The sequence below is a fragment of the Melampsora larici-populina genome (genome assembly GCF_000204055.1).
Source record: "Melampsora larici-populina 98AG31 unplaced genomic scaffold MELLAscaffold_7, whole genome shotgun sequence".
In the NCBI taxonomy this organism is placed as follows: Eukaryota; Fungi; Basidiomycota; class Pucciniomycetes; order Pucciniales; family Melampsoraceae; genus Melampsora; species Melampsora laricis-populina.
In genome coordinates, this window is record NW_006768771.1 from 1,832,607 (window position 1) to 1,857,692 (window position 25,086).

Genomic DNA, 25,086 nt, shown 5'->3' on the forward strand with positions numbered 1-25,086 from the left:
ATATAATGAGATGAAGCGTATTGCTCCTATTGCAAATAGAATTGATGCCTGTCTTGTCAATTGCACAAGTTTCCTCTCATACCCCACAAGGTCTTTCTTGAAGCTTTGGTATTCTCTCTTGCCATGAAACACTCAAAACCATACATCATGTTTGCCTCCTCATAAGGTATCAATACAGCCTTCTACATAATTGCTGTAAGAGTGTTTTCAGTACATTTAATACACCAAAATCGTATTTCTTCTTTCATCCAGACACTTCAGATTTTCTGTTGAAGATTGGTATGGCTCTAAACCTTGATGTTTTGAGTCTTGGTCGCTTCTCTGTCGTCGGCTGTGGATCAGGCAAGGTCTCTACTCTGCACTTCTCTCATTCGAGTCTCAACTCAAGGAACACGTGAGTCTAATTTGACCCTGATCACTTTTGAAGGTATGCTACTACAATGAGGACGATAAGATCGCCAATGTTTGCATTGGCCCGAAAAGTGTGTCATACATCTATGATTGATTTACATGTGTTCGTCTAGAATGTCATACTGCAAGAAAGATCCTCTTTATCTTCGTAGAAAACTACTGTTATACATATTAAATAGATAGAACCAATACACCCAAAAACACTCTACAACCGTACATATATGAATAAAAATACACGCAGATAAACATACAGAACCCATGCGAAATCATGAGCCAGAATCCAAACTAGGACTCAATTTGAGAGTTGAATGATTTAGCTTAATATTTGGGTTTAACCAAATTTCGATGAAAGTCCTCTACAGCATCATGGAGTCGTGTCTGATTTAATCTTGGCCTTGAATCTTGATTGCCTTGAGCCTGTGCTGACATATAAAAAGAGTCGGCACGACCGTCATAGTATTCTCGTTCGTCTCCTCTTTCTCTTGGTCTCCGACTGACTGACTTGTTCCCACCTGCAGGAAAAATATCATGATGTCGTACAGCTGGAGCGGGAGGTCGGAGATTTATCCTTGGCTGATCATAAGCCGTCGGAGAATACAAATGAGATGACCCAGTATAGGACTGTGAGTCTTCAAACCTTCTATGATCAGGCAAATGACAATTATCCATGGGTCGTTTGTCCATACGGTAACCATCAGGTCGTCCACGAGCTCTGCTTGCATTTGATATGCTAGACTCATAGAAATCAGTGGGTGTTCCATACCCTGGACTGATTGGAGCCTGTCGACTTCCCATTCCTACCGATGGACTACGGCACAAAAGATACTTGTTTAGCAGAGATCACAGAACTGATGATTAACGTCTTTCAATCCTTACCCAGCGTGATATACAGATGTGCGGTGCCTATCCCAGCGATTCGGAGATGGAGTGTCTTCACGATACTTGATATTAATCGACCCGGAATCTTGGGAATTGCCGAGGTCAAGGTATCCCTTCTGAGGTGGATAGTAGAACTCTGATGCAGCCTCATCGTATACAGTCACTGGGAATGATCTAGGACCCTAAATATTCAACGGTGGAAGTGATCATGGAGGTTATATCAGCCCGCGGACCGACGAATAGATCGAAGATGGCCATGATCCAAGTGATTTGACTTACGTAGGACTGTGAGATTGGCCCATTATGCTCGTAAAGATCGACTTCGGGTGTATAGCCCTGCTTCCTCTCTTGCCCATATGCAGAGTGGTGGTCGTAGACATGTTCAGATCGTCGTGCATTCGATGAACCTACGGGCTTGAAGACTGGAACTGTAGTTGATAATTTTGATTCATTCCAAAGAGCAGGATTACCTTGAAGAAAATCAGACGTTTCATCTTCCAACGCTTTATCTTCTTTCCTTCTTTTAGTACCCTTTGAGCATTGTACCAGAAAGCCTATCAAGGCCGCCAGGAGACAGGCGCCAACTAAAGTCATGGTTCGAAGTTGGATTTGGTTCAGCAAAGCTCAAAGATGATGAAAGAACTCGGAGCGTGGAAAGACTTACTGATACCAGACCCAAATAAGAAGAGCTTTTTGTCAATCCCTAGAATACGAGCAGGCGTTGCGCTATTGGATTGAGATGTAGTGAATATGTTTGATGACTTTGGAATATCTTTATTGGTAGTATTTTTGGGGACACCCTTGATATTTTGTACTCCAGGAGCGGTGGAATTCTTGGTTGCATTGGATTTTGCAGAACTCTGGCTGAGGCTTGTACTCGGGTCTCCTTTGATCCCATCTGCCACTACCCCGGAATTCTGGAAGACCTTATTGAAATTTATACCTGAAGAACCTCTCGCTCCATCTCCCGCTACTCCAGTCGGAGTTCCTAGTGGTTTGAGGGCAATAACTCCATCGACGCTTTTTTGTGCTAGAGAATCTGGCTTGTTGTTGATTGTCTTGCCACCTCCGTCCAACTTTCCAGTTTCCACGAGGGCCCGGGAAGGTGTATCGGTAGGATTGACGAGCTGAGTTTTTGAAGCGGGAAGCATGGAAAATGGAATTGTTTGTGGGTCTGAGCTAGCGGATGCTAAGGGCCCCAACGCCTGGTTCAGTGCTGAGGGTATCACCAGCTCCTTGGGGTTTCCTGACGGCAATAGCTTTGTGATGTCGGGTATAGTCGCCATCTGGCTCTTATTCGGAGGGGGACTGACGTTTTCGAGCTGCAATGGACGCGGGTCATTTGGTGGTACCTCAGAGCGAGTGTTGCCTGAACTTGACTGCTTCTGGTCCTGTTTTGGGGGTATAGATGAGGGTGAAACGTCGACCAGCTGACGGGTTGGGTTGCCGTTTGGGTTTGAAGGCGAAATAGAACTAGATGTATTAATGTGCAACCTATGTACTTGCTCGGGTTGTGGCTCTGCCTTTGTACCTTGATGAAGTCTTTCGATAAACTGAGGATCAGGCGGCTGGATCGGGTTGATCTTTTGGTAGTTTCCTCCGACTTCTGAGCGGGTATCTGAACCCACAGGGTATGGAGGTGACGAAGATGGATGTGCGGCGTTGTGATGAACAGTTAAAGGGGTTCCGTCTGCGGTTCCTTGCAGTGCGGATTGCAAGCTTCCTGGGAGATTTTGCAAGCTGCGAAAAGGTTGTGATAGATCGAAAGGCCAAGTTGCGCCAGGCCTTGGTGCGCCGCCAATGACTGGTGTGGTATTTGGTGTAGCCCCTGACAATGCGTCGAAGGTCAGGACGCTCATCGCCGAAGGGAATACCTTCCCATGAGTAGAGCCATTGAGTAGATGGGCGTGGGTACCACTTTTGACAAGCCGATCAGCTTTGGCTAGAAAGTTTTGTTGATCAGAACTTGAAGTAAATGTAACGAGTGATTCAAAGAGGTAGCAATCAAGATTAGAATGATCAGTTCATGAGTTTAATAATATGAGGTCATCCGGCAAACTACATACATAGCTCAAAGAAACTATGTCGACCGGCGAAATCGTGCGAGCTGAAGCGGATGTCGTCCCATAAACGTGTTTTTGGACTCGGTCATCAAGTTACCATCCTCTGTCGTTTGATTCTTTTTTTTTCATTTCTGATCCACGAGGGGCGAATTCCTCGTGCTCGAGGATTGGATTGTGGTAAGTTCCTTCGGTTGGCCACCACCTGGAGTTTCTTAGAAACCATGCGCGATGACGCAAATGTTGCAACACCAATGCATATGGCAAGCTATCGAATTCGCAACTCAGTGCCATCGTTCTGCAAAACTTGCAATCTCTTAAATACTAGCGGCACTCTTTGCCCAAGCAGAATGTGGGAATGACGGAGGTCTCTTCCATGTTTGAATACTACGAAGGACGTGACCTTTGGTCGTAAGAGAGACAGAAACATTTCAGAAGGAAACCAACATGATAAATAAACGCGAGTGGGTCCACGAATCAAAGTGTGGTCAAGCTCATTTAAGCATCGCTTAGGACTGATCGTCGATATCTGGTGTGTGGACCCAGTCTGAACCTTTCAATTATCCTCATGTACATTTTCACCTTAACCGCTTCACCTCTCCATAGAACAACCCTCCTGGTTCATAAAATATCAGTTTGCACAGGAAGTTGGTCTCGGAGTGCCAAAACATTTTAACAGAACCGGAACCAGTTTTAGAAAAGGGGCTTTATATGAATAACCTCACAGATGGGAGGGATTTAAGAAATTGGCTTCAAGGTAAATCAAAAGAGAGCAATTCTAGCTATGGGCAGATAGAACTCCCCGAATTGCAATCAAGAGCAACTCTTCTTATTTTACAAATGTGTGCAGAGACAGCTCCCACATTCCACTGCTTGGATGAGCTAGACCCCGTATATTACAGCCCTTAGGTAGTTCCCACCATTTATATACGGAACACGCGAAGGGTCGTGTTCATGGTCAATGAAAGCAAACAAAGAAACCATGTCAAGCCAAACACTCAGCCAAGCCTTGTGGTGATTTTACGGGTGTTTGGTTATCAAGGTCCGACTTGAAAGTGTACAAGGACATGATGTGACCAAGAATCCAAACTTCCAGTGGATTAACTGATGATTGAGAGATGACCCAACCTGAAATGTTTGAAAAGTGGACACTCCAAGTGAAGGTTAGGTGAGGATGTGGCAGGAGTTCAACAATCATCCAGTGAACAGGCTATTGTGCACTATGAGTGGAAGTCTGGGTGATAGCCCCTGAATTTTTCATCAACACATCGTAACTCGTATTGATGAAGCTCAGCCTTCGGACAGCACCCACGGTGAGGTTTAGGAGTACTGGAAAGTCAGGGTGACAGGATTCGAAAACACAGTCGATTGAAGTATTACCCATTCACAGGACGGCTCGAAGCTGAAGGTATGAAGGTATGAACGATCATTCGGATATCGGAGTAATGCGGTCTGAGCAGGAAGGATGCCATATGAAAAAAATTGTTGAAGTTTCATAAAAAGGCTTGAACATATGTAAATTTCTTGTTTCTACACTGCAAAACCAACCAGCCCAAGTAAAGGCCGCATACAAATTCAAATACGCTCAACCCATCTTTCCAGCAGGAGCAGGGTTCCTATAAACAGAAAAGTGAATAAGATATGTTGGTCAACGAGAAGAAACCAAAATGAAGAGGGATCGGAATGGGTGAGACTGACATTTTGCGCTTGCCACCGTGTTGTGTTGTAACATTGAATCGACGGTTGAACAAGATACGTCTGTAGGAGAAGTTTTCAACATATATCAGATTGTGATGCGAGCCTTGTGAGTTAAATCTAAGCTAAAACACACTTCTTGGCCCGGCCTTGCAGCCTCTTCTTTGTCTTCTCCTGCTTTTCAACTTTAGGAGTTTGAGATCGGACCTTACCGGCTCGTGCTAAGGAACCGTGAACTGAATGAGAGGAAGCGAAACCAAAGTATGGTTAGACTCTTGAATGCGGTTTGTCAGGAATGTGTGCATAGGTGTGTTTGAAGGCAGATTGTGAATTGGAGGGTGGGCGAGCAATCGACGGGTTTCTTGTCTTCTAATTTAGCCATGTGGACGGGGCAGACTTCGAGGCAGGTCTTTGGTTTTGGTGACCCTTCGTGCGATGATGATGAATGTGACAGAAGCAAAAGTAGATGACGTCGTGTACTAACCTTTACCCATCTGAGAATCAACAGTCAGTCAGTTAAAAGAGCTAAAGTTATGATGCGGCAGTAAACTCACATTGAATGATGTCTTGAGGTGGGATCAAAGGTTTCGTATCTTGATGGTACTCGAGTATAAGCCTAGCGGTTGTGGCATGCGTTACTCGGTGGCCCTCCCGTTGCGCACGGGAAGCTAGGGCTATTGTGATTTTGGTCGATTAGGGTTAAGTTGAGTATATCGCTATTGAAATGTATGCCAGAGCTGAGGTGCGCACGCGACATGAGGCCGCCCGCCTCTTAGGTCATGCACTGTGACACCTATCACGCCCGATGTCACACTGATCGATTTCGTCAACTTCAAGAAATCCTCCAAGGCTTCAGCTGTTTTAGTGCTCAGCAATATCAGCAAAGATGATGAAAATGTCAAATTTAACGAAGCATGCTCAATACACTTCAAAGGCTCTTCAGCATTCCATTCGATCCATATCTTCCTCCGATTCTCTTTTCATCAATTCGACCTCTAGTCAGCTGTCATCACGCAAACCAGACTTAGGTCAACTATCATCTCATGACATCGTAGGACCACCTTCTCCAACATCCAATCTAAGGCCTGTAGAATACGCACCTTTATTTTCAACCAGTACCATCTTCCCCGAAGCAAGTGCATCCGCCACTCCATCCTCGGGTTCGAGGTCATCACATCCCTACTCATTAAATGAATTTAACACCCAATCTACTCCCTTACCTCCCTCCCTTACCGAACTGAGGAATAAACTCCATTTAGAAGACCTCGAATGGATTACCTTTCGTAAACGGATCGATAAGATGAATGAAACCTTCTGGGCTCATCAGTCAACTGACTTTGAAACATTAGAAGAAGCTGAAAAACAACGTGTACTACTACTAGCCTCGATCGAAAGCTCTGGTCTCGGTTCACCTTCCTCTGCCGATCAACAACAACTCATAAGTTCTGCTTTAGACAAATTTTATAAATCATGGCTCTTGAATGAACAAGCTCGGTTTAAAGCATACAACTTGACTTGGTGGAAAGCTCAACCTGAACTCTTACGTGGTAGTTGGAGAGCTCAAAAACGAGTTTGGAGATGGAAATTAGCTTGTTGGCTTCATACTTGGCGTTTCTTTCAGCCCTAGCGCTTGGGAATCTTGAGTGTGTTTGTTTGATCCCAAGTACGCAAAGTAGAAGTCTCTCTTACTTGTGCCGGCAAGCCATATCTGATCCATTGATATTTTATGTACACTAGCCGAATTCATGTCGATTGGCTGCTAGAACTTGTATGATCTTATTTCACTCACAAAAGTTATGCCAACTTGATAATAATTGTATTTGTAAAATTCACCATGATCAAACGTCTTCACCTCGAGCCAAGCAGCTTGGATTGAATGGCTGTGTGGCTGTGATGATGCACATTTCTTCACTTTGAGTGAACCCACCCATTCGGACCTAGCACAAGCTCGAGAACATCGGTTCTATCTTGCCACAAGGATGTTGCGTGAATGAAGAAGCCCTAACATCAAAAGATTTATGTACTTCTTGCGGTCGAGTCCATCAGCAATTATGAGCCTGAACTTTTGACTTGCAATGACAATGGATATCTCAAAGTCATCATATCATGTATCATATCACAATCAAACCACCATTCTAAATCAGTCACTTTTTCTGTTCCACCTTTTTTCGTTACTAATTTCAACTACATTGTTTCATCTATCTCGTTCGTTGAAAAGGATTTCATGTTCTCTTGCATATCAGGTGATGCATCAATTGTCCCCAGATGAACTATCTAAAGAGCAGGGTGAAGCATATGAATCAATCATCAATGTGATGAGTGAATGCCAGCAAAGGCAAACAAGAAGAGTTGCACAACCCTTCACATAAAAGTTGGGGCACCTCTCGATCATACTTAAGCTAAGGGCTACATAATTACGGTACTCAAAGCTACATAGTTACACGTATATAGTTGTCGTATATACTTTTTTTTGGCGGGGAAAATAAAACGAATATACTTTTGGACTCGTTTTCCCCGCCAAAAAAAACTATGTAGCAAAAAGTATGTACGCGTACATACTTGCTTTGAGTACCGTAAATCTTGTTAAGCTCTCACTCAAATCTCACCTCAAGACCTTCCCTTCCCTCAGCATATTCCTCAACCAAGCAGAAATGTCACTCCATTCACGTTCTCAACAGCAATCTACGGCTCAAGCTACCAGTACTCGCTCTCCTCTCAAAAAACTTCGTATTGCATTCATTCATCCAGATCTCGGAATCGGTGGCGCTGAGCGTCTGGTGGTGGACGCAGCTGTTGGTTTACAAAAGCGTGGTCATCAAGTTCAAATCTTTACTTCCTCACATAATCCAACTCGTTGTTTTCAAGAAACTAAAGATGGTAAGTAGCCTATACATCAACAACGATCATGTTTTGTGACTGATGAGTGTCTTGTATGTCTTTAGGAACACTTCAAGTCAATGTTTGGGGCAACTCAATCTTCCCTCGTGCACTTGCTAATCGATTCATTACTATCCTAGCCATCCTTCGACAACTCCATTTATCCTTTCAAATCATTATAAATCTATGGCTCTCTTACCTTCGACTCTCATCACGATCAACGGAATTTGACGTATATTTCATTGACCAACTCTCGGCTGCTATTCCTTTGCTACGTTATGTAACACGTACACGGGTGGTATTTTATTGTCATTTTCCTGATCTTCTGCTTTCGACACCTATCTCTACACCTCTTCAATCTCCTTCAACTGGAATGATTCATCGCTTGAAATCGATTTACCGGATTCCCCTTGATTGGATAGAAGAATATACCACTGGTTGGCCTTGTTTTTTTTGAATTGAGACTCATTCTACAACCAATCTTTTATTTAACAGGTTATGGGTTTATTATCCAGGCGAGGCAGACAAGATCCTTGTGAATTCTCAATTCACAGCAAAAGTGTTTCAGGATACGTTCAAGTCTCTTAACCGTATTCCACGATGCGTATACCCCGGGGTGGATGTTGAGCTTTATGCTCGTCCTACTGATCATATCCTCAAAAAGCCTCTCCATTCGTTAGTTCATCATCTTAATCCAACATGCTTCTGTTGCCTTTCTTGTTGCTGATCACTCTGGTTCACTTTCGATCCTCCTTCAGAGCACGCCCTACGATTCTTTCAATCAATCGGTTCGAAGACAAGAAGGACTTGGGATTAATCCTTGAAGCTTTTATCATTTTCAAACGTTCTAATTCCGAAACCAATCCATCTACTTCTCCAAGACTCATCATTGCCGGTGGTTATGATCCTAGACTTTCTGATAATCGAGATACGTTGGCCCGCCTGAAAACTCTTCTCGATGCACCTGGTTCACCCTCTTATGCGCTTTACGACCAAACCTATAATTCTACAACAGAAGAATCACCTGATGTACTTTTAATACCGAATATTGAAGAGGCAGACAAACGTGCACTTCTCCTAGCGCCTTCGACTCATTTACTTGCTTATACAGCTGCCAATGAACATCTTGGAATCGGACCACTTGAAGCTATGGCATCTGGAGTACCTGTCCTTGCAGCCGATTCAGGTGGACCAAGAGAAACAGTAGCACATGAGATCACAGGAGAACTTCAAGCACCTATTCCAAGTCTTTGGGCAGAAGCTTTGGATCGATTGCTTGGAATGAAACCGAACGAACGATCTAAGATGTCAGAAGAAGGAAGAAATCGAGCTAGAAAGATGTTTTCGACTGATTCAATGATTAATGATTTCGAAATTGCTCTCTTGGAAACTGTTAATCAACCAATTGATCAACCAAACAGATTAGATATTTGGCAAGAAGAAAGGTTGTTTAAAACTTTGGCTGTCTTGACGATTCCGATGATTACTTTTTGGGTTGGGGTATGGGCCATTTGGATGCGATTGAGTGATGGGACTAGGGACCTAGAGTAATTTAAAGGTGCTGGACATCTGAAGAATGTATAATAATTAATTAACTTTGCATGATTTTTTTTTCAGAGGTTGGGTACATCAAGACATTTCATGATGAAGACACCATATATTATTTTTAACTCATTTGGACATCTTTATTTATGCATAGTAGTATTTTTTTATCAAAATGATCATAGCAATCAGTTGGTTTGTTGAATCTTTTTCAAAGGTATTGCAAATCATGTCAAAAGTAATCAAGATATATTGCATATGACAGAAAATTGTTAGATGTCAGATTAGGATTATATAGATTGTCAAGTGATTTCATTAGAAATAACATCATCAAACAGAGCCATGGCCCATATCTTATAGCAATAAATGACTAGCATTGATGTTGACTCGAGAAATGGATCACTCGTTGGCTCATCTTCCACTGTAGCTCACTTTCTATATTCCTATATCATTGCCGAGCTATACGATTGTGCAATACAAAAAACAAAATTTATGACCAAGCTGCCAATGGCTGTATACCAGGCAGGTATGTATTGTGAAAAAGCTACATAGATATGAGAGTCCCGACTCCCTCCCTTGACCACTTGCTTGGCCAGCAGGAAGCCAGTTAGGTAAGAAAAAAATGGGGTTAGTCAGCTTCTGCTAGCTGCAGTAATATGTAACTTGTTACTGTGCTCAGTCCACAAGATTGCAAACTTTGTTGAAACTTGTGAATTGGCATGACAGGTATGATGTATGGGTGGTTTGCTAAACAAGTTTCAGCAGAGTGATAAGGAGATTTAAGTAGTGAAGATTAAATGCTAAACTCTATGACTTAGAGCTAAAGAAGTGTGAATTGATAGATTTGAATTGAATTGCTTAAAAGAGAAAGAGAAAGTAGTAGATTACATTACCAAAAGAAAGAAAATGAAAACTAATGAACCATCATCATCCAAATTAAAATCAAAACTTCATCATTCAACTTCAAGAGACTCAAGTACTTTTATCAAATCTACTGATTCTGATTCTGATTCTGGTTCAGGTTCAGATTCATTTGATGATCAATTTCATTCATCTACCTTTCAAAACCATCCACTACAAATCACTTCAGATAAATGGATTCCAATCATTGGTAAACCTATTAATAACAACCAACCACAACCATCAACTTCAAATGCAAACTCACATTCACATCCATCAAGATCATCAGTGACTGTTAAAGAACCTCAAGATTTGGATTCAGTTCCACTCTTTGAAGATGATGATTCAATTGAATATGTTAAAGTGGATGAAAAAATATCAATCTATGTGGAATGCTTTCAATCAATGTTGGAAACTGTTTTAGAAAGAGAACATTATCTGTTTGATCATCATGAATCAAACTTGCTTAACTCTTGGAATACTTTAACGTGTGAGTCCTTTTTCAATTTCTTTCATAATCTTTCAGTTTATGATTTAATTGAAACTGATTTGATCTTTTTTGGGGGTTTAGATTCTGCAAAGTATCTGTTTGTTAGACTCTTTATGAGAAAACATGATAAATGGTTTAGGATTGATAAATTAAAAAATTATGAACTGGAGATTGATAATGTTCATGAAGCATGTCTACAACTTGCACAATTAAACCCCAAGAGCAACTCCACCCAACCCACTTCACCTAATCCAATCCTAGAAGATCTTACCTTCAACATGGACCTTGACGATCAGATTGATATCAAATCAGATATGATCGATCCAATGTTACTCAATCCGTCTTCTTCAATCTCTCATTGTAATGCGATCAGAAAGATATCCGAAAATTTATCCACAAATCTAATCGATCAAGCCTTCAAAAGTTTAGACTTTCAAACCCATGCGATCTTACCCATCTTACCTCCAATCCCTCAAGCCGTTCCGATCTTAGGACCTCACTTGATCCCTTACCTTTCATTTGCAAACCCTTCAAAAACCAATCCAGAAGAACTTTTGAATTGTTTATCATTAATCGAATTGAAATCTTTAGCTAAATCTTTAAAAATTAATTTTCATACTACTAGAGATATGATTATTAAAGGTTTATTGGAATCTTCTAAGAATCAATCTACCTTGGTGATGGGTTTTAAAAAGAATGGAAAGAAAGAAGACAATGGATTCGGTTTGAAATTCGATTCACGTGGTAGGAAAGAAAGACAGAGTGAAATGTTGAGTTCGAAAGGTAAGTCATCCAAAAACTCATTGAAACCAAATCACCATTAAACTTATAACAAATCAATTGATTTTTCGTGTTTATGTTTTGTTTTCTTCAAACAGTTCTAGGAATCATTGGGGATTGTATAAAGTTAGATCCAGAAGTTTGTACACTCTTTAGTCGCTTACATTTGATTTACTATAGATCAAGAACGGTGACAGAGAAAACCATGACAGCAGCCACCCTGGCACGCTTCAAACTACGAACCTATCCCACCTATCATGTAACCCGAACCAGCTCGATTTTCGAATCAAGAGATTCCTTAATCAAATATGAAAGAGCATTATTAATGGAAAAAGAAATGGAAGATTGTTTGAATGGAGCAAGTTATGTTGGTTCACAGAGAGAACCGAAAAGAGTGATGGTTGATAAAGTTGAAGAAAAAGAAAAGAGAAAGACAGAGAAGGATCGAAGGATGAAGAAAGGAGAAGAGATCTTTAGGAGAGCTTGGATAGAATGGCAAGAAGCTTTGAAGGAAGAAGATCAGAGGATCGAACTTGATCGTGCGAATCGAAGGGATGAGGATCCGATGAGGTATTACCGAAGACAGTTTTATCCGGGTAAGATCTTGATTGAGTTTTGTGAGATTTGAAGATTGTGAAATGAAAGTTGATCGATTGATATTTATTGGTTTGATAGGACATCCACTTACAAGGATAGTTTATAAGGCAACCGAGATTTTGTCATACTATAAAAACTATGAAGGAGAAATCGAAATCTTAATCACACTTTTAAAACAAAAACATTTCAGAAGAGGTAAAAGAGGAGCATGGTACGAAAGATTAGCATTAGTGTTGATGACCCACTTTGAAGGCAGACACGAAACCGCTCTAAGGGTTTGTGAAGAAGGATTAAATGATCCAGACACACATGAAATTTATTATCTTTCGTTAAGAAGAAGATTGATCAGATTAAAGAAAAGTTTAGGAATCAATCAGTTTTCAGTTGAAGAATGGAAGGTGATGAATTCTAGTAAGAATTGGTGTAGGAAAACGTTGAGTGGTAATCGGATTGAAGATGGTAGAGAGATTGGTAGGAAATCAAAGTGGAACTCGACTCGGAATCCTTGGGAGGAAGTTTCGGTGGAAGAATTCGTTTTGGAAAAGTATTGTGAAGATGAGAATTGGAAAGGATTTCATTCTGAAGGATCGATCTTGACTACTTTGGTAAGTTGAATTCTTTTGAATCAAATTCACATTTAATATTGATGTGTGTTTTTGTGTTTTGGGGGTTTGGATGGATTAGTATTCTTTGATTTTTTGGGATGTGATCTTTGCTCCTGTACCTGGTGTCTTTGAAACTTCTTATCAAAGTGCTCCATTAGACCTTTTTACAGACGCATTTGCAATTGGTAAATCTTTCAATCTTGTTCTACAAAAAAAAAGAAACCAACATTTTTATTTGATTGTTTTTTTTGGATACAGTCAGATCAAACTTAATCAAAGAAACAATAGAAAGTTTTCAAAAAGAAGGTATTGGAAAGATCAAAGAAACTTTAATCAAAACATATGAAAGAGAATCAGAGAAAAAGACTTGGTGTATTGGAATTCATTGGGAAAGATATGGCATGAATGAATTATTGGAGATTTTAGAATGTTTAGGATGTCTTGAGATATGTAAACTTTTGAAAGTTTTAAGTGAAGAATATGGGTTTAGAAAAGGTGGTGTACCTGATCTTTGGTAAGTCAATTTCCAAATCTCAATGTTCTTTTTTTGAAGTGGATGGGAGGGTTTGATGGGCTTTCAAATTGGGCTTTGGCAGTTTGTGGAATCATAAGGAAAAGAAAGTCTTGTTTGTTGAAGTTAAAGGACCTGGTGATAGACTTTCAGAAACTCAAATCGTAAGGAAAATTTCTCTATGTTTCTTTGAGGGGATTCCAATGTTGAAGTTGGGTTGGTCACGTCTTTTTGATAGGCTTGGTTAGATTTATTGAGGATTGGAATTGGTTGTGAAGTTGAAGTTTGTGAAGTTAAAGAAGATGAAGATCAAGTGTTTAGGTAAAGTATAGATCATTTGATCTTCCAACATTATTCTTAAGATTATCATTGTTATTTTTCTTTGGGTCTTTGGGCGGGGGAAAGGTTATTTATTGTGTTTTTCTAGTTGGTAAATCTTTGTAAGAATTGAGAAAAAGTTTGATATATAAGTTTTTATTTTTCAAAAAGTCCGTTAAGGTTTTTTTATATGATTATGATAGATAGTAAATAAATTAGAAAGTTTTTACATTGTGTTAATGCTTTTTCTTTGTTTTTTTAACAAGTTTCATTTGGAAGAATGAAATGGGATTTTTTGTCGTTTTTTTGTATTTGTTGGATTAATGAAAATATTGTTTTTTTGGGTTTTGTTGGTTTATATTGGGCTTGGGATGTGTTATTGATTAGAAAAAGGTTGAAGGATTTATTTTGCAAGGATGGAATTACTCTTGAGATAGATTCTCATTCTTCATGAAGCTCGGTGTTCTCTGTCATATTACGAATGCTCCGAAGTCGCGTATTGAACGAAGAAGCAAATCCCCGGATAGTTGTGCGGTTAATGGCCCTGCCCGAAGGCGTAATGTCAAGATGACCGATGACCCGCTACATACTCGGGTAAATGGGAGTCAGGATTGAACTCATTGAACAGATTTACAACTTCAACCTGAACAACCAAACGAACAACCTATATACGACAAATGCCTATGATACCAATTGCAGCAGGTGTATGGCCAAAAACTAGCGTAAAAGTCAGTTTTAAAATAGCAGAAGGATTGGGTATTTTACCTGGCTGATCTCGATCAATTTCATCATTCAAACTCAAAGGACGTAGCCGAATCTTTGGGAATCGGAAACTTATCAGATGAAGCAGCAAGCGCGCTAGCAGCTGACCTTGAGTTCAGGTTAAATCAAATCATTGAAGTAAATTTTACATTGAATATATGGAATTTACATCAGATTTTTGACTGATTGGTTCTTGTGTAGGAAAGCATCAAGTTTATGAGACACGCAAAACGGACAAAGTTGATGGTGGAAGATGTTGATTATGCCCTACGAGCCAAGAATATAGAAGTGAATATTTGATCTTTCTCATTACTTCATCTCATGCTGCACTGACTTGAGGTTTGTCTATAGCCTTTATGGGGTTTTGCATCAACAGATACACTCTCATTTCGTCGAACTACTTCAACTGCTGGAAACCTTTATTTTGTCGATGACGAAGAGATTGATTTGACTAAGATTGTTAATGCTCAACTTCCTCCTATCCCTCGTGAGACGAGTTATACAGGTATTTCTCGTGGCTTTTTAACTTCGAATCCTTGAATTCGAGATTTGAGGAAATTCATCAAATTATTTGCTTTCTTTGTGTAGCTCACTGGCTTGCAGTCGAAGGTGTTCAGCCTGCTATTCCTCAAAACCCGTCTGCAGCAGGTAAATCCTCTGATCAGTCACTCTTTAGCCCTTTCCTCGGTCATTTCTTCCTATGATTGTTTTCAGGAGCTCACGAAACCATTGGCCTTTTTCTGCCTTTCTCTTCAAGAACTCAAGAATCATCCAGCCTTCCCTGCTTATCTTTCCGCTTCAAGATCAGATTCCAAGGAGGAAGATGAACATAAGAAGATGAACATCAATCAACATTTATCACGTGAACTTAGGTTATATTTCGATCGAGTCACTTCTGCTGCGTCTTCAGAAGATCAGCGTGCCAAAAATGCTGCGTTGGCTAGTTTGAGTGGCGATCCTGGTTTGCATCAACTCGTGCCTTATCTAGTTCAGTTTGTCGCAGAAAAGGTTCGTATCCCAGAGTTCTCCGTTCGAATCTCGTTATGATGCGCAAAGGCATCTCTTCCCATCCTGCATACTGACTTGAATTGTATCTCTTTTCGAATGTTTGCTGTACAAAACAAGGACAGGTCACTCATACCCTCACTTCTACATCTTCACCACAACTCAGCTCACTTCGAGATTCGATCCACATTCTCGAATCTATCCTCTCGAATTCTCACCTCTATCTAGAGCCCTATCTGCATCAAATCTTACCATCGATGCTCACATGCCTTCTTTCCTCTTCGTTTTCATCATCGCCTCCTACACTAGAAATCGAAGTTCGAAAATTGGCAGCTTCGCTTCTTTCCACTCAGGTCTCACGCTTTCAACCATTTTATCCTACTCTCAGATCAAGAATTCTCAAGACTTTGGCCAAATCACTAATCTCACCCAAGGCTACCGATGGAAATCGACTAGGAGCGGTCATTGGGATCAGGGCACTTGGGATGGAGGCTACAAGAGTTATCTTGGCTCAAAATTTGAAGGCTTTTGGAGAGTGCTTGGAGGCTGATATTGCCGAAGGTAAATTAGTAGAAGAACGTGTACAAGACTTGGTGAAGGAAACATTGGTGAGCTACAGAGCTACCTTCTGGATTAACTCCGTAGATCACTAACTTTGAGAGTTATTGTGTAGTCAACGATGGCAGGTTTTTTTAGTTCGAGTGAGATTACCGAGCGATTAAAGAAACCTAAATTGATCACTATCCCTGCTCAAGATGAATTGGAAGCAGAAGTGGGTGTATTGTTCGCAGCAAGATTGATGGCTAGTTCAGATGAAGAAGAAACCAAGCGAGCTTATAGTTTTCTTAAACAATTATCTGGAAATGGATCAGATTCAGAGCATGATGTTGAGATGATGGAAGAAGATGAACAAGCACCATCCGCACCATCCGCACCACCACCACCACCACAAGATGAACAACCCAAGATTGAGATCGATCCACCGGTGGAAACTGAGATTGAAAAAGAAAAAGTAGAAGAGAAAGTTGTAGAAAGTATGGAAGAAGAAAAACAAGAAGAAAAGGAAAAGGAAGTGAATGAAGTTGAGAAAGAAAGACAGAAGAGTGAAGGGTTTGATGATGATATGGTTTTAGGATCGGATGATCCAGTTGTACCATCTAATACTGAGACCACTACTTAAGTTAACTTCAAGATTTAATGTGTATAAATATGATGTTGAGATTTGATTTTATAATTCAAGAGATGGGTTACTGGTTCGATGTGTATGATGATGAGAATTGCCTTGGAAGCATATATATATATATATAGTGAATTCATGCACCAATGGCTAGAGAGATATCAAGTGCAGAGATACAGCATGAGATTGTTCTGCAGCTTTGAAGCACTAGATATGTATAGATCCAACTTCTTCATAGCTTCTGATGTGTTCTCGAACTCAAATAGCAGATGAAGTGAGGTATTCTATAACTCCAAATTTAAGATGGCCTGTCTCCTTCACTTGAAACATGAAGGTCTACTGATGGCATGATGCAACGGTGGCACTGCTTTGGCATTTCCTGCTCAATCCAAAAACATTCATTTTGACATGTCACGTGGTGTTTGATGGCCTTAATGAGTCTGAAAAAATGCAACCTGGCATGAGCAATCCAAGATTGAAGTACAAATAAGAAACACTAAGGCCATTGGTGTAGACTAGCGGCGTGAAAGGCGATGCATGCTCATCAAACTCATCATTAGATTCTTTTTGATCACTGATCAGTTTGATTTATATAAGACTGATTCATGATGATGGTTCTTATCAGACAAAAGATCTTTCCACACCTAAATCTCTTTACAACTTGTCTGTATCCGATCATCACCTTGGTACGGTTCCCACTCTACTCCACACCGTAAGCACCTTTTTGAAATTGCCGCTTGGGGTTGATGGTTCGCTGCCTGGAATCGATTTTAGAGAAAGAAAACATGTAAATCATGAGGGGAGAATGTTATGCGGGTTATCCAAACTCTGATCACCAAATGAAGATAATCAGCTATGAAAACTTGGACCCTCATCTCAGTACGCTTCCCTTTGGCGCACACATGACCTAGAATCTACTTGCCAACGGGGCAGTTCAGCGTTATTGCAGTTCCAATTGCCAAAGAGAGGCAAGAAAGCACGAGAAAGAAACTGGATGATCTTATCATGAAAGCGAGAGATGTTAACATGATAGACTCTCTGATAGTCAGGTGTAAGGGTATATTAAGCTTGGAAGTGATATGTGATTGGACAGATTGAATTTTTTTGCCCAACAGGTCAAGGATAGGTTGAATTTATATCATGTTTGAGAGATAGAGTATCACGTAAATTTGCACACTCGCAAATGACGAGATCATGGATGTTCAAATTCCACACTTTGACCCACACACAACATTGCACCGGTGAACCCGCTGCCATCCACTCAATTGCTTTTGCACCTCTTTTGGGTTCTGAGTGTCAATGATTTGATATCCGAGAAATGATCCTGAAACATGCATCACAGGCAACTTGGAAAGTTGGACCATAAACTTAACAAAGTGCCCCACTTGTTCTAATCACTGATTATAACTTATATTAGGCATATTCCAGATTGCATTCTTACAAGTTGTTCAGCCAATGGATTACATAAAGAATCGATCCCTATGTTTGCCACACACAAAGCACTTCTAAATCATATCAAGATTATGTTGTTCTCGACGATAAAAAATTATTTCAGGATATCTCCAGAAAACTGCACACAATCATTCCGCACACGCCCAACATGCCATCATACTCAGTTCCCCACATGGTGTATCTTGATCCTGGGACTTCTTTTCCAACGTTTTACCGTTCCAAATTCGAGGTTTTCAATATTGTTACACTTTCCACTCTTGGCTGCTTACCGCGGCGTGGTTCATTCAAACCCCACAGTCCGGATACTGGCGGAGAGTTTCTTGTTGACTTGCCGGATTTGTTGGGCTCGTTGGAGGTGACCAATCACTGAGAATTACTATTGGACTGATCAGGAGAAGACGGCGAAAATAAGTGAGTTAGAACAATGGACATAAAAGCTGATATTAATTTCGCTTGACTCAACACTCACTGCAGAGAATATATTGATAAGGTAGTGTCCACTGATGTTGTCTGGTTCTGAACGTCGGTGACTCTGCATGAGGTCGGTGAGGTGGATCAAAGTGATGGTATAAAATAGCAACTGGAATTATCAGTAAAATTAGATGACAGCATAATATAACGAAGAAATAGTCTTGAAGAACTTGGTCTCACGTGATGCAAGGATAGGCTTCTTTGATTACTGCCTCGAGCATGTTGGTATCTTTTCTCGTTCTTCTGTTCCATGAAAAATCGTCCAGCTGAAAGTCGGGTATCTCCCTAAAAACGAACAAAAAATCAGATCAGAATATTGTATAACACTGTAGAATCGGTTCGTTGCATTCAGAGATCTCAAGATAAAAGGCTTCAGACGAAACCTACTTGCTAGTGTGCGCAGTCTCTGGCTTCTGGGCTGCATCTTTCTTATCCTTTTCTGCACAGTGCTGAAGACTACGTTGGATTAGATCAAACGAAAATCCCGAAGATCTCATCGTGGTGGGAGCGTCTATTTGCTTAGTTCTACGCGATCGAACACGCCGCAGTATGAACAGACAAGCCCGAGAGGCACTAATGAGTATGAGTATGAGAACAATAGCTCCAGCGGCCAATAGGAGTGCAGAAACCGATTGTGAACTGTGGCGCCAAAACATAGTTATACTTTCGAGCGACCTTCGATTCAGCGGTGGACTTTTTGTAAGAAGCAGAAGCCATCTTCGATTTGGATTAGCAGGCGAAGTGGTATACATCACTTGTTAGAATTAGCGAGTGTAGAAATCGGTGATGAGCTTCAAGAAGGTGGAGCAATGAAGTTGAATTGACGAGCAGCATGGCTGGTTGCGGTCATTTATATATGGTAGTCCTCTTCTATAATAAGTGACCAGATGGGGTAGTCGCTCGCTCCGCGCAGCTGTTTATGTGTACGGAAATATCTCTAGACAGTTGCTATCGTTGCTCAAGGTTCAATTTTCATTTCAAGAATGATCCTGCTGCGCAAAATGAAAGATATCAAAGCCTTTGAAGGTTTAGTTTTAAAGTAATCGTTAAAGTGCGGCCTCAGCTCATAGAACGCGCCATGATTCCATCGCAAAAGTAAGCTTTCATGTCAGCTTTGAGCTTCACTCTTCACCGCAAGTCGCTCGCCGCATTCAAGTAGACCACTTTTTTGCTCATTTATGGGCCAAAACGAGCGAAAAACTGGCCTACTTGGCCTGCCCTATTGCCGATTGTCGCCGCAAAAGTATATCAAATGGGTATGATTTCACACGACCGGTGATACAATGATCGACTTGGGTAACATTTCGACGCAAAAGTTATCTTGCCTTCTTGGAACTACATGTGAATCATTGCAAATGAGGCCCGGAAACTTGAATTTGGAGATGTTACGTTGGTCGACGGCCCAAGGGTCGAACGAGACAAAATTAAGGCAGACAGCCTGCGCGGCGGCGGGCTCATGTAGCTTTGATGTAGCGTCCAAAGAGTTTGAAGAGAGTGAGGCCCAAGTCCACGGATACCCTCAAGTCACCTTTGATGCAGATGGTAGGCGGGAAGGATCCATATGAGCCCTTGAGGCGGTGGATAACAGAGTAGTCCCAGGTGTCGCGTACCACGTCGTTGTCGTTGTTTGCAAGTGCCGGGACTTGCGAGCCAAGGGACTTGTACGGAAGCCGTGACAGGAGAGTCTGTGATATGTACGGTCTTCAGTCCAATAGTCTATCGAAATTTGATGGTGGCTCGTCGAGGGCTTTCCAATCGATTCCTTCTTTGCCATGTTCCTGCCCGTGACCCACTCAGTCCTCACTGGTCATCTCATCAGCAAGATCAAGCTTCGTCAGGAAAGAGTCACTTGCAACGATACTACGAGCTCATCTACTGTCTGGACGAAATTGATAATTACCCACTATTACGCGGCAAGAGTACATCAGAGGAGCATCAAGTCATAATCGATCGCGAACTGTTCTAGCAAACGTACATTCCAGCTAGCATCACCTCTCTGTATGATCGCAACCTGAGCCGAATCATCACACCCAGCATGCATCCGAAAAACCCCTATTGCGCAGCTCCACCAGATTTTGCCGCTTTAGCTTATTCGTATCCGGGTTTGAAACCATTGTTTGTCGCTCGTCCTTACATTGTTGCACGAGACACCCTCTCGATGACAAAGCGAGATGCGAGTAGACCGGTCTTGATGCTGACAACATGCGTCTTTTCTCGACTGCCTCAGCCTCATTGATCGTTCTGATGGGACAGCCAGAGTTCTCATAGACTTCAAAAATCCAGAGGCTATCAGGTCAGTATCCTCATCAAAAGCTGTGGCGTGCGGCTTCGAGTATTTCTGTTGCGTAGTTTCTCTAACATCTGTCTATAAATCTCACAGGCAACTTTCCATAGCTCTATTGAAGCGAGATTTCGACCTCGATATTTCGCTTCCGCCAGACCGACTCTGTCCCATGGTAAATAATTTTTAAGTCTGACATCAGAGATCATATTGTTCGATAACTGAGACTTACTCAAAATCACGACAGGTGCCGGGAAGACTGGACTATTGTCTTTGGATAATTGACCTTTTGGATTTACAGGATCTGGAAATTACAAACGGTGAAGACCTCATCGGAGTCGATATGTATGTTTTCCCAGCCGGTTATCGCACTATTTTGAAAATCGTCTTGACTCGCACATTGCATACATGCTTGATTTGAGACTTCAGAGGCACTGGAGCATCAGCTATCTATCCATTGTTATTCTCAAGATTGCTATCTTGTGTTAAAATGATGGCCACTGGTGCGTAGTTCTCAATCACTCGACACCCCTGTTCTTGTAACTGATGCGGCGTATGAAGAGATTGATCAGAAGTCTTACGAATCTGCCCAAACCAATATCTCTAACAATGATCTGGCAAAGCAGATCGATCTAATACGTTATACCGTGAAGCAGTCTTCAATCTTCCCCACTGCACACATTCTTGCATCCCCATGTCGCCTTGCTTTTACGATGTGCAATCCCCCCTTCTATTCTTCCAGAGAGGAGATGGACGAACTGAGTTTAAAGAAAGACGCCGGACCGCTAGCGACCTGTACTGGTAGTGACACTGAAATGATCACATCAGGTGGTGAGGTAAGTTTTATCAACCAATTGATCAGAGACAGTCTAGCGCTAAAAGATCATGTAAGGTAGGTGACGATTTTTGAAGTTGCATCTGGCAACCTTTTTTTTACTGACCGGATGTATGCGTATTTTGAACGCCAGGTGGTTCACTTCTTTGTGCGGTAAATTCTCAACGCTCACCGAAGTCGTCAAAACCTTCAAGACCCTCCAAGTTCGTATCGATCATCTCAAGGCATTTGATGGATGATGATGTCGCTTATATAATCCGGCTCACAGGGTAACAATTATGCTCTGGGTGAATTGCTGCAAGGTCAAACAAGAAGATGGGTGATTGGATGGTCATGGCAGGATTGGAGGGTGCGAGACGTGAGGAGAATTTTACATAGCCATTTTTTGTAAAGAGCTCTGAGCTAAATAGACCTACTAACTATTTTTTCCTGATTTCTTAGGCGCTATGCAAGCCGTCTACTGTTGAAAGCTTTCGCTCCACCAAGAACCTACTACCCTTACCAAATGAGATAGACTATCACTTACCAAGCCTAGTGATGTCGGTCTCCTTGAAAGACTTGACAACACGTATCACCCAAATACTCGCATCACTCCCGGACCTATCGTGGCAAATGTGCCCACTGCAGAATGGTGATGGTGAACACGTATCTTGGGAGGTGACGGCCTTTCGCAAATCGTGGTCGCGCGCTGAGCGTCGAAAGCGCAAGCCATGCACTCAACCCACGGGGGAAAGACTACCAGCCAAGAACGCGTCAAGTGAAGGGTCGACTGACAGGGTGCGCGCGGAACCATGTCTTACCGAGAGCAGCAGCAATGGGCACCCAACACCAATCATGAAAGTATCCTTGACGCTCTCTTGTACGCCCTCAATCGAGGAACATGAGAAACAGCCAAAAGATTGCTCATCGAAAGAAGCGACGAGCAGCCAAACAGACAAAGCTACTTTCCAACTGGCACCAAGCTCTGATGTGGTATACAAACTAGATATTCGATGGCTACGGGGATACGAGCGGGATATTTTTGAAAGTTTCTGGAATCATTTGATCAAGAAAGTGATACAATGTGATGAAAAATGTACTTAACGACATGGATTTTTATGCCGGTGACTATGAAACTAGATATCGATGGAACGCACACCCCTCTTTCAAACTTTCACGCATATGAACTCTTCTTAGGGATGCACGTGTAGGGGAAATATCAGATTTTGATTAATAATTATAATAGTCTCGGTATGATGGTCCGAGTTTTGTATATCAGTCTTTACAGTGAGTATGCCATGACCAGTTCTTTATCAAAATACTTGCTTTTTTGAATGTGTGATGTATGCAGGCAGATAAAGCCCAGGATATGACTGGTATGATGACGATTTTATAACATTTCACATACCAACGCAAACTCAACAAAATCCCACGCTGTGTCTCGCACTTTTGTGTTCCGAAAGCTTTTGAGAGCCAGGACTAGTTTCTGCTTAGAGCTTAGATATAAGCTCTAGATGAAAATAAAATGTACATGAGCACAGTGTAAGAGCATCAAACAGGTTGAAATTTTAAATTCAAAGGTGATATATATGCTAAACTGAATATGTTCACTACAACAAATGTGGTATTAGTGGTAAAATTGGAATCTGAGTTTAAGCTCGAGTTCGAAGTACACATCAAGGTGAATGATATTATAGAAAACAAACAATGCCAAGAATTGTATCACAATGTCGTCAATGTACATGAGCACAGGATAGGATCATCAAACAGGTAAAAAGTACAAATCCAAAGGTGATCTATATGCTAAAATGAATATGTCCACTACAACAAATGTGGTATTAAAAGTAAAATTGGAATCTGAGTTGAAGCTCGAGTTCGAAGTACACATCAAAGTGATTCATAAGTGAATGTAGATAGAAGGCAAAAAGTGACAAGAAGTTCGAAGTACACATCAAAGTGAATGATAGCTAAATATAGACAGAAAACAAAAAGTATCAAGAAGTGTATCGGAATGTCGTCATAGGCATCCAGATTCATGCGCAACAAGAGTGTGTTCCAAAGAGGAATCAAGTTGATTCGCCAATGCCGAGAATGAAGATTCCAGTGAAGTGCCGCTCTGTTCTGGGGTAATTGATTGCCGTGTATTAGTAGCGATGCCTGCAACAATTGGCACGTGCATTGCCACTGTTTGCAATTGACTTCCAGATAGACAGGCGCTCATGGTAAGACCTCTGTTGCGGCCAAAAAGATAATCGAGATAACGCTGTGCTTGAGGCTCCATGGCTGGATCGGTTTCATAGTGAGCGCATTTCTCTTTCGGCTGTTCTTCGTCCGTCGCATATTTCATAGGAGTCGACGCCCCCCCCATAATCATATTCCAAGCACTGTAGGAGGTCAATAAAGATCAGCTGATAGAATACGTCAAGAGTCTAGTAGGAGGAGCTCACGAAGCTCGGATGGTACGTCTCTGATCAGAATGTGTAGTTTTGGTAGAATCGTATCTTCTTTGGAAATCTTCCTCTATTTCTCTCAAAGAACAATCGGGTGGTGAGTAATTGATCACCCATGAAGTCGTGTGATGCGAAGACGGAACCGACGAGGTGGAATCTTCTGATCTTCGTCTAGTAAACTTGGGCCGCGTGATACTGATAGAATCCTTGGAAACTCCAAGGAACATTGAAGCTCGATTGTGTTTAGGCTGACTTCCAGAAAAAATAACTTGCGTGCCCATCTCCAACTTTCTGAAGACTTTCTTGTCTAGATTATTTTTTCTGTCGCGTTTGCGGTACCAGCGCAAGGCCACGATGCTAAGGCTTGTGAAGCTGATGACGAAGATTAAGAGGATTCCAATAATCAACCCCACGATTGGTCCAGGAGTTTTTGTTGTCATTGTAAGATTGAGTGAAGGAAGGTTGCGATGATCTAACGAGAGTCGAAATTGTTTGCTATGTTTGACGTCAAATGTAAACTCGCGCGGCTTGGCTTGGTGTGTTTATTGCTTCAACCTCCAGAGGAAAGACAGTAAAAATGTGTAAAGGCCGTTGGATTCAATTGATTTAGGTGAACATCAAAAGGATTAGGGATAAGTAGGGTAGAGTTCCAGCGAACGAAAAGCTTGGGAAGAAGTTTAATAACGACCAGCTTGACGAATTATATGCTCCAGTAGTCTCGCAGTAGATAAGCGTGATGATTACCCCTTCTCGATTGAGCCTATCAACACAATTTGAATACCCTATCCAACGAGCTTTCGATTTGACACTTCTTGAAGCCTTCGCGCGGAACTTGTCGCAGCCAAATTTACATTCAATCAAGCTCACTTCGCGCCGTGACTCCCATGGTCCATTCCTTGGTGAACTGAAATAAGGCGCTGGGCAGCGATTTTCGTACCAAAACAGTCTCATTCCCCGTCTATGTAAGCCAACTAATCCCCTCTTAGCGCGTTTTAAGCTTAATCCCCGT

The 25,086-nt window shown here is 41.5% G+C and overlaps 10 protein-coding genes across 10 annotated transcripts; 6 read left to right on the forward strand and 4 right to left on the reverse strand.

Moving 5' to 3' along the window:
• Nucleotides 1-729: 729 nt before the first annotated feature.
• MELLADRAFT_60960 (uncharacterized protein) lies at nt 730-3,644 on the reverse strand (the record flags this gene model as incomplete). The annotated part of the gene is made up of 6 exons (XM_007406873.1): nt 730-1,219; nt 1,288-1,472; nt 1,570-1,874; nt 1,955-3,232; nt 3,357-3,397; nt 3,451-3,644. 6 exons carry the CDS (start codon nt 3,642-3,644, stop codon nt 730-732), a joined length of 2,493 nt encoding a protein of 830 aa, XP_007406935.1.
• A 1,322-nt stretch (nt 3,645-4,966) lies between these two features.
• On the reverse strand, nt 4,967-5,282 carry MELLADRAFT_34246 (uncharacterized protein; the record flags this gene model as incomplete). The annotated part of the gene is made up of 2 exons (XM_007406872.1): nt 4,967-5,108; nt 5,182-5,282. Coding segments are annotated over 2 exons (243 nt in total), but the record flags the coding sequence as incomplete, so codon positions are not given.
• Nucleotides 5,283-5,925: 643 nt separating this feature from the next.
• Nucleotides 5,926-7,317, forward strand: MELLADRAFT_74340 (uncharacterized protein; the record flags this gene model as incomplete). The annotated part of the gene is made up of 2 exons (XM_007406821.1): nt 5,926-6,708; nt 6,783-7,317. The coding sequence occupies one exon, from the start codon at nt 5,932-5,934 to the stop codon at nt 6,670-6,672; it is 741 nt and encodes a 246-aa protein (XP_007406883.1).
• A 367-nt stretch (nt 7,318-7,684) lies between these two features.
• Nucleotides 7,685-9,856, forward strand: MELLADRAFT_42497 (family 4 glycosyltransferase; the record flags this gene model as incomplete). The annotated part of the gene is made up of 4 exons (XM_007406822.1): nt 7,685-7,922; nt 7,988-8,359; nt 8,438-8,597; nt 8,681-9,856. 4 exons carry the CDS (start codon nt 7,697-7,699, stop codon nt 9,471-9,473), a joined length of 1,551 nt encoding a protein of 516 aa, XP_007406884.1.
• Nucleotides 9,857-10,370: 514 nt separating this feature from the next.
• Nucleotides 10,371-13,672, forward strand: MELLADRAFT_103952 (uncharacterized protein; the record flags this gene model as incomplete). Its single annotated transcript, XM_007406823.1, has 8 exons — nt 10,371-10,854; nt 10,936-11,637; nt 11,733-12,230; nt 12,310-12,836; nt 12,916-13,021; nt 13,095-13,350; nt 13,433-13,511; nt 13,586-13,672. 8 exons carry the CDS (start codon nt 10,371-10,373, stop codon nt 13,670-13,672), a joined length of 2,739 nt encoding a protein of 912 aa, XP_007406885.1.
• A 646-nt stretch (nt 13,673-14,318) lies between these two features.
• On the forward strand, nt 14,319-16,742 carry MELLADRAFT_47407 (uncharacterized protein; the record flags this gene model as incomplete). The annotated part of the gene is made up of 8 exons (XM_007406824.1): nt 14,319-14,393; nt 14,470-14,565; nt 14,629-14,715; nt 14,779-14,932; nt 15,016-15,075; nt 15,185-15,435; nt 15,558-16,040; nt 16,106-16,742. 8 exons carry the CDS (start codon nt 14,343-14,345, stop codon nt 16,610-16,612), a joined length of 1,689 nt encoding a protein of 562 aa, XP_007406886.1.
• A 1,253-nt stretch (nt 16,743-17,995) lies between these two features.
• On the reverse strand, nt 17,996-19,407 carry MELLADRAFT_71182 (uncharacterized protein; the record flags this gene model as incomplete). The annotated part of the gene is made up of 4 exons (XM_007406871.1): nt 17,996-18,445; nt 18,531-18,593; nt 18,713-18,817; nt 18,920-19,407. The coding sequence occupies 4 exons, from the start codon at nt 19,282-19,284 to the stop codon at nt 18,346-18,348; spliced, it is 633 nt and encodes a 210-aa protein (XP_007406933.1).
• A 1,023-nt stretch (nt 19,408-20,430) lies between these two features.
• On the forward strand, nt 20,431-21,639 carry MELLADRAFT_74344 (uncharacterized protein; the record flags this gene model as incomplete). Its single annotated transcript, XM_007406825.1, has 6 exons — nt 20,431-20,647; nt 20,760-20,825; nt 20,913-20,988; nt 21,061-21,158; nt 21,243-21,316; nt 21,375-21,639. Coding segments are annotated over 6 exons (657 nt in total), but the record flags the coding sequence as incomplete, so codon positions are not given.
• Nucleotides 21,629-23,023, forward strand: MELLADRAFT_95348 (uncharacterized protein; the record flags this gene model as incomplete). Its single annotated transcript, XM_007406826.1, has 6 exons — nt 21,629-21,705; nt 21,782-21,851; nt 21,917-22,006; nt 22,090-22,723; nt 22,907-22,914; nt 22,979-23,023. The coding sequence occupies 6 exons, from the start codon at nt 21,629-21,631 to the stop codon at nt 23,021-23,023; spliced, it is 924 nt and encodes a 307-aa protein (XP_007406888.1).
• Nucleotides 23,024-23,282: 259 nt separating this feature from the next.
• Nucleotides 23,283-23,871, reverse strand: MELLADRAFT_71186 (uncharacterized protein; the record flags this gene model as incomplete). Its single annotated transcript, XM_007406870.1, has 1 exon — nt 23,283-23,871. One exon carries the CDS (start codon nt 23,846-23,848, stop codon nt 23,645-23,647), a length of 204 nt encoding a protein of 67 aa, XP_007406932.1.
• Between the last annotated feature and the right edge of the window lie 1,215 nt (nt 23,872-25,086).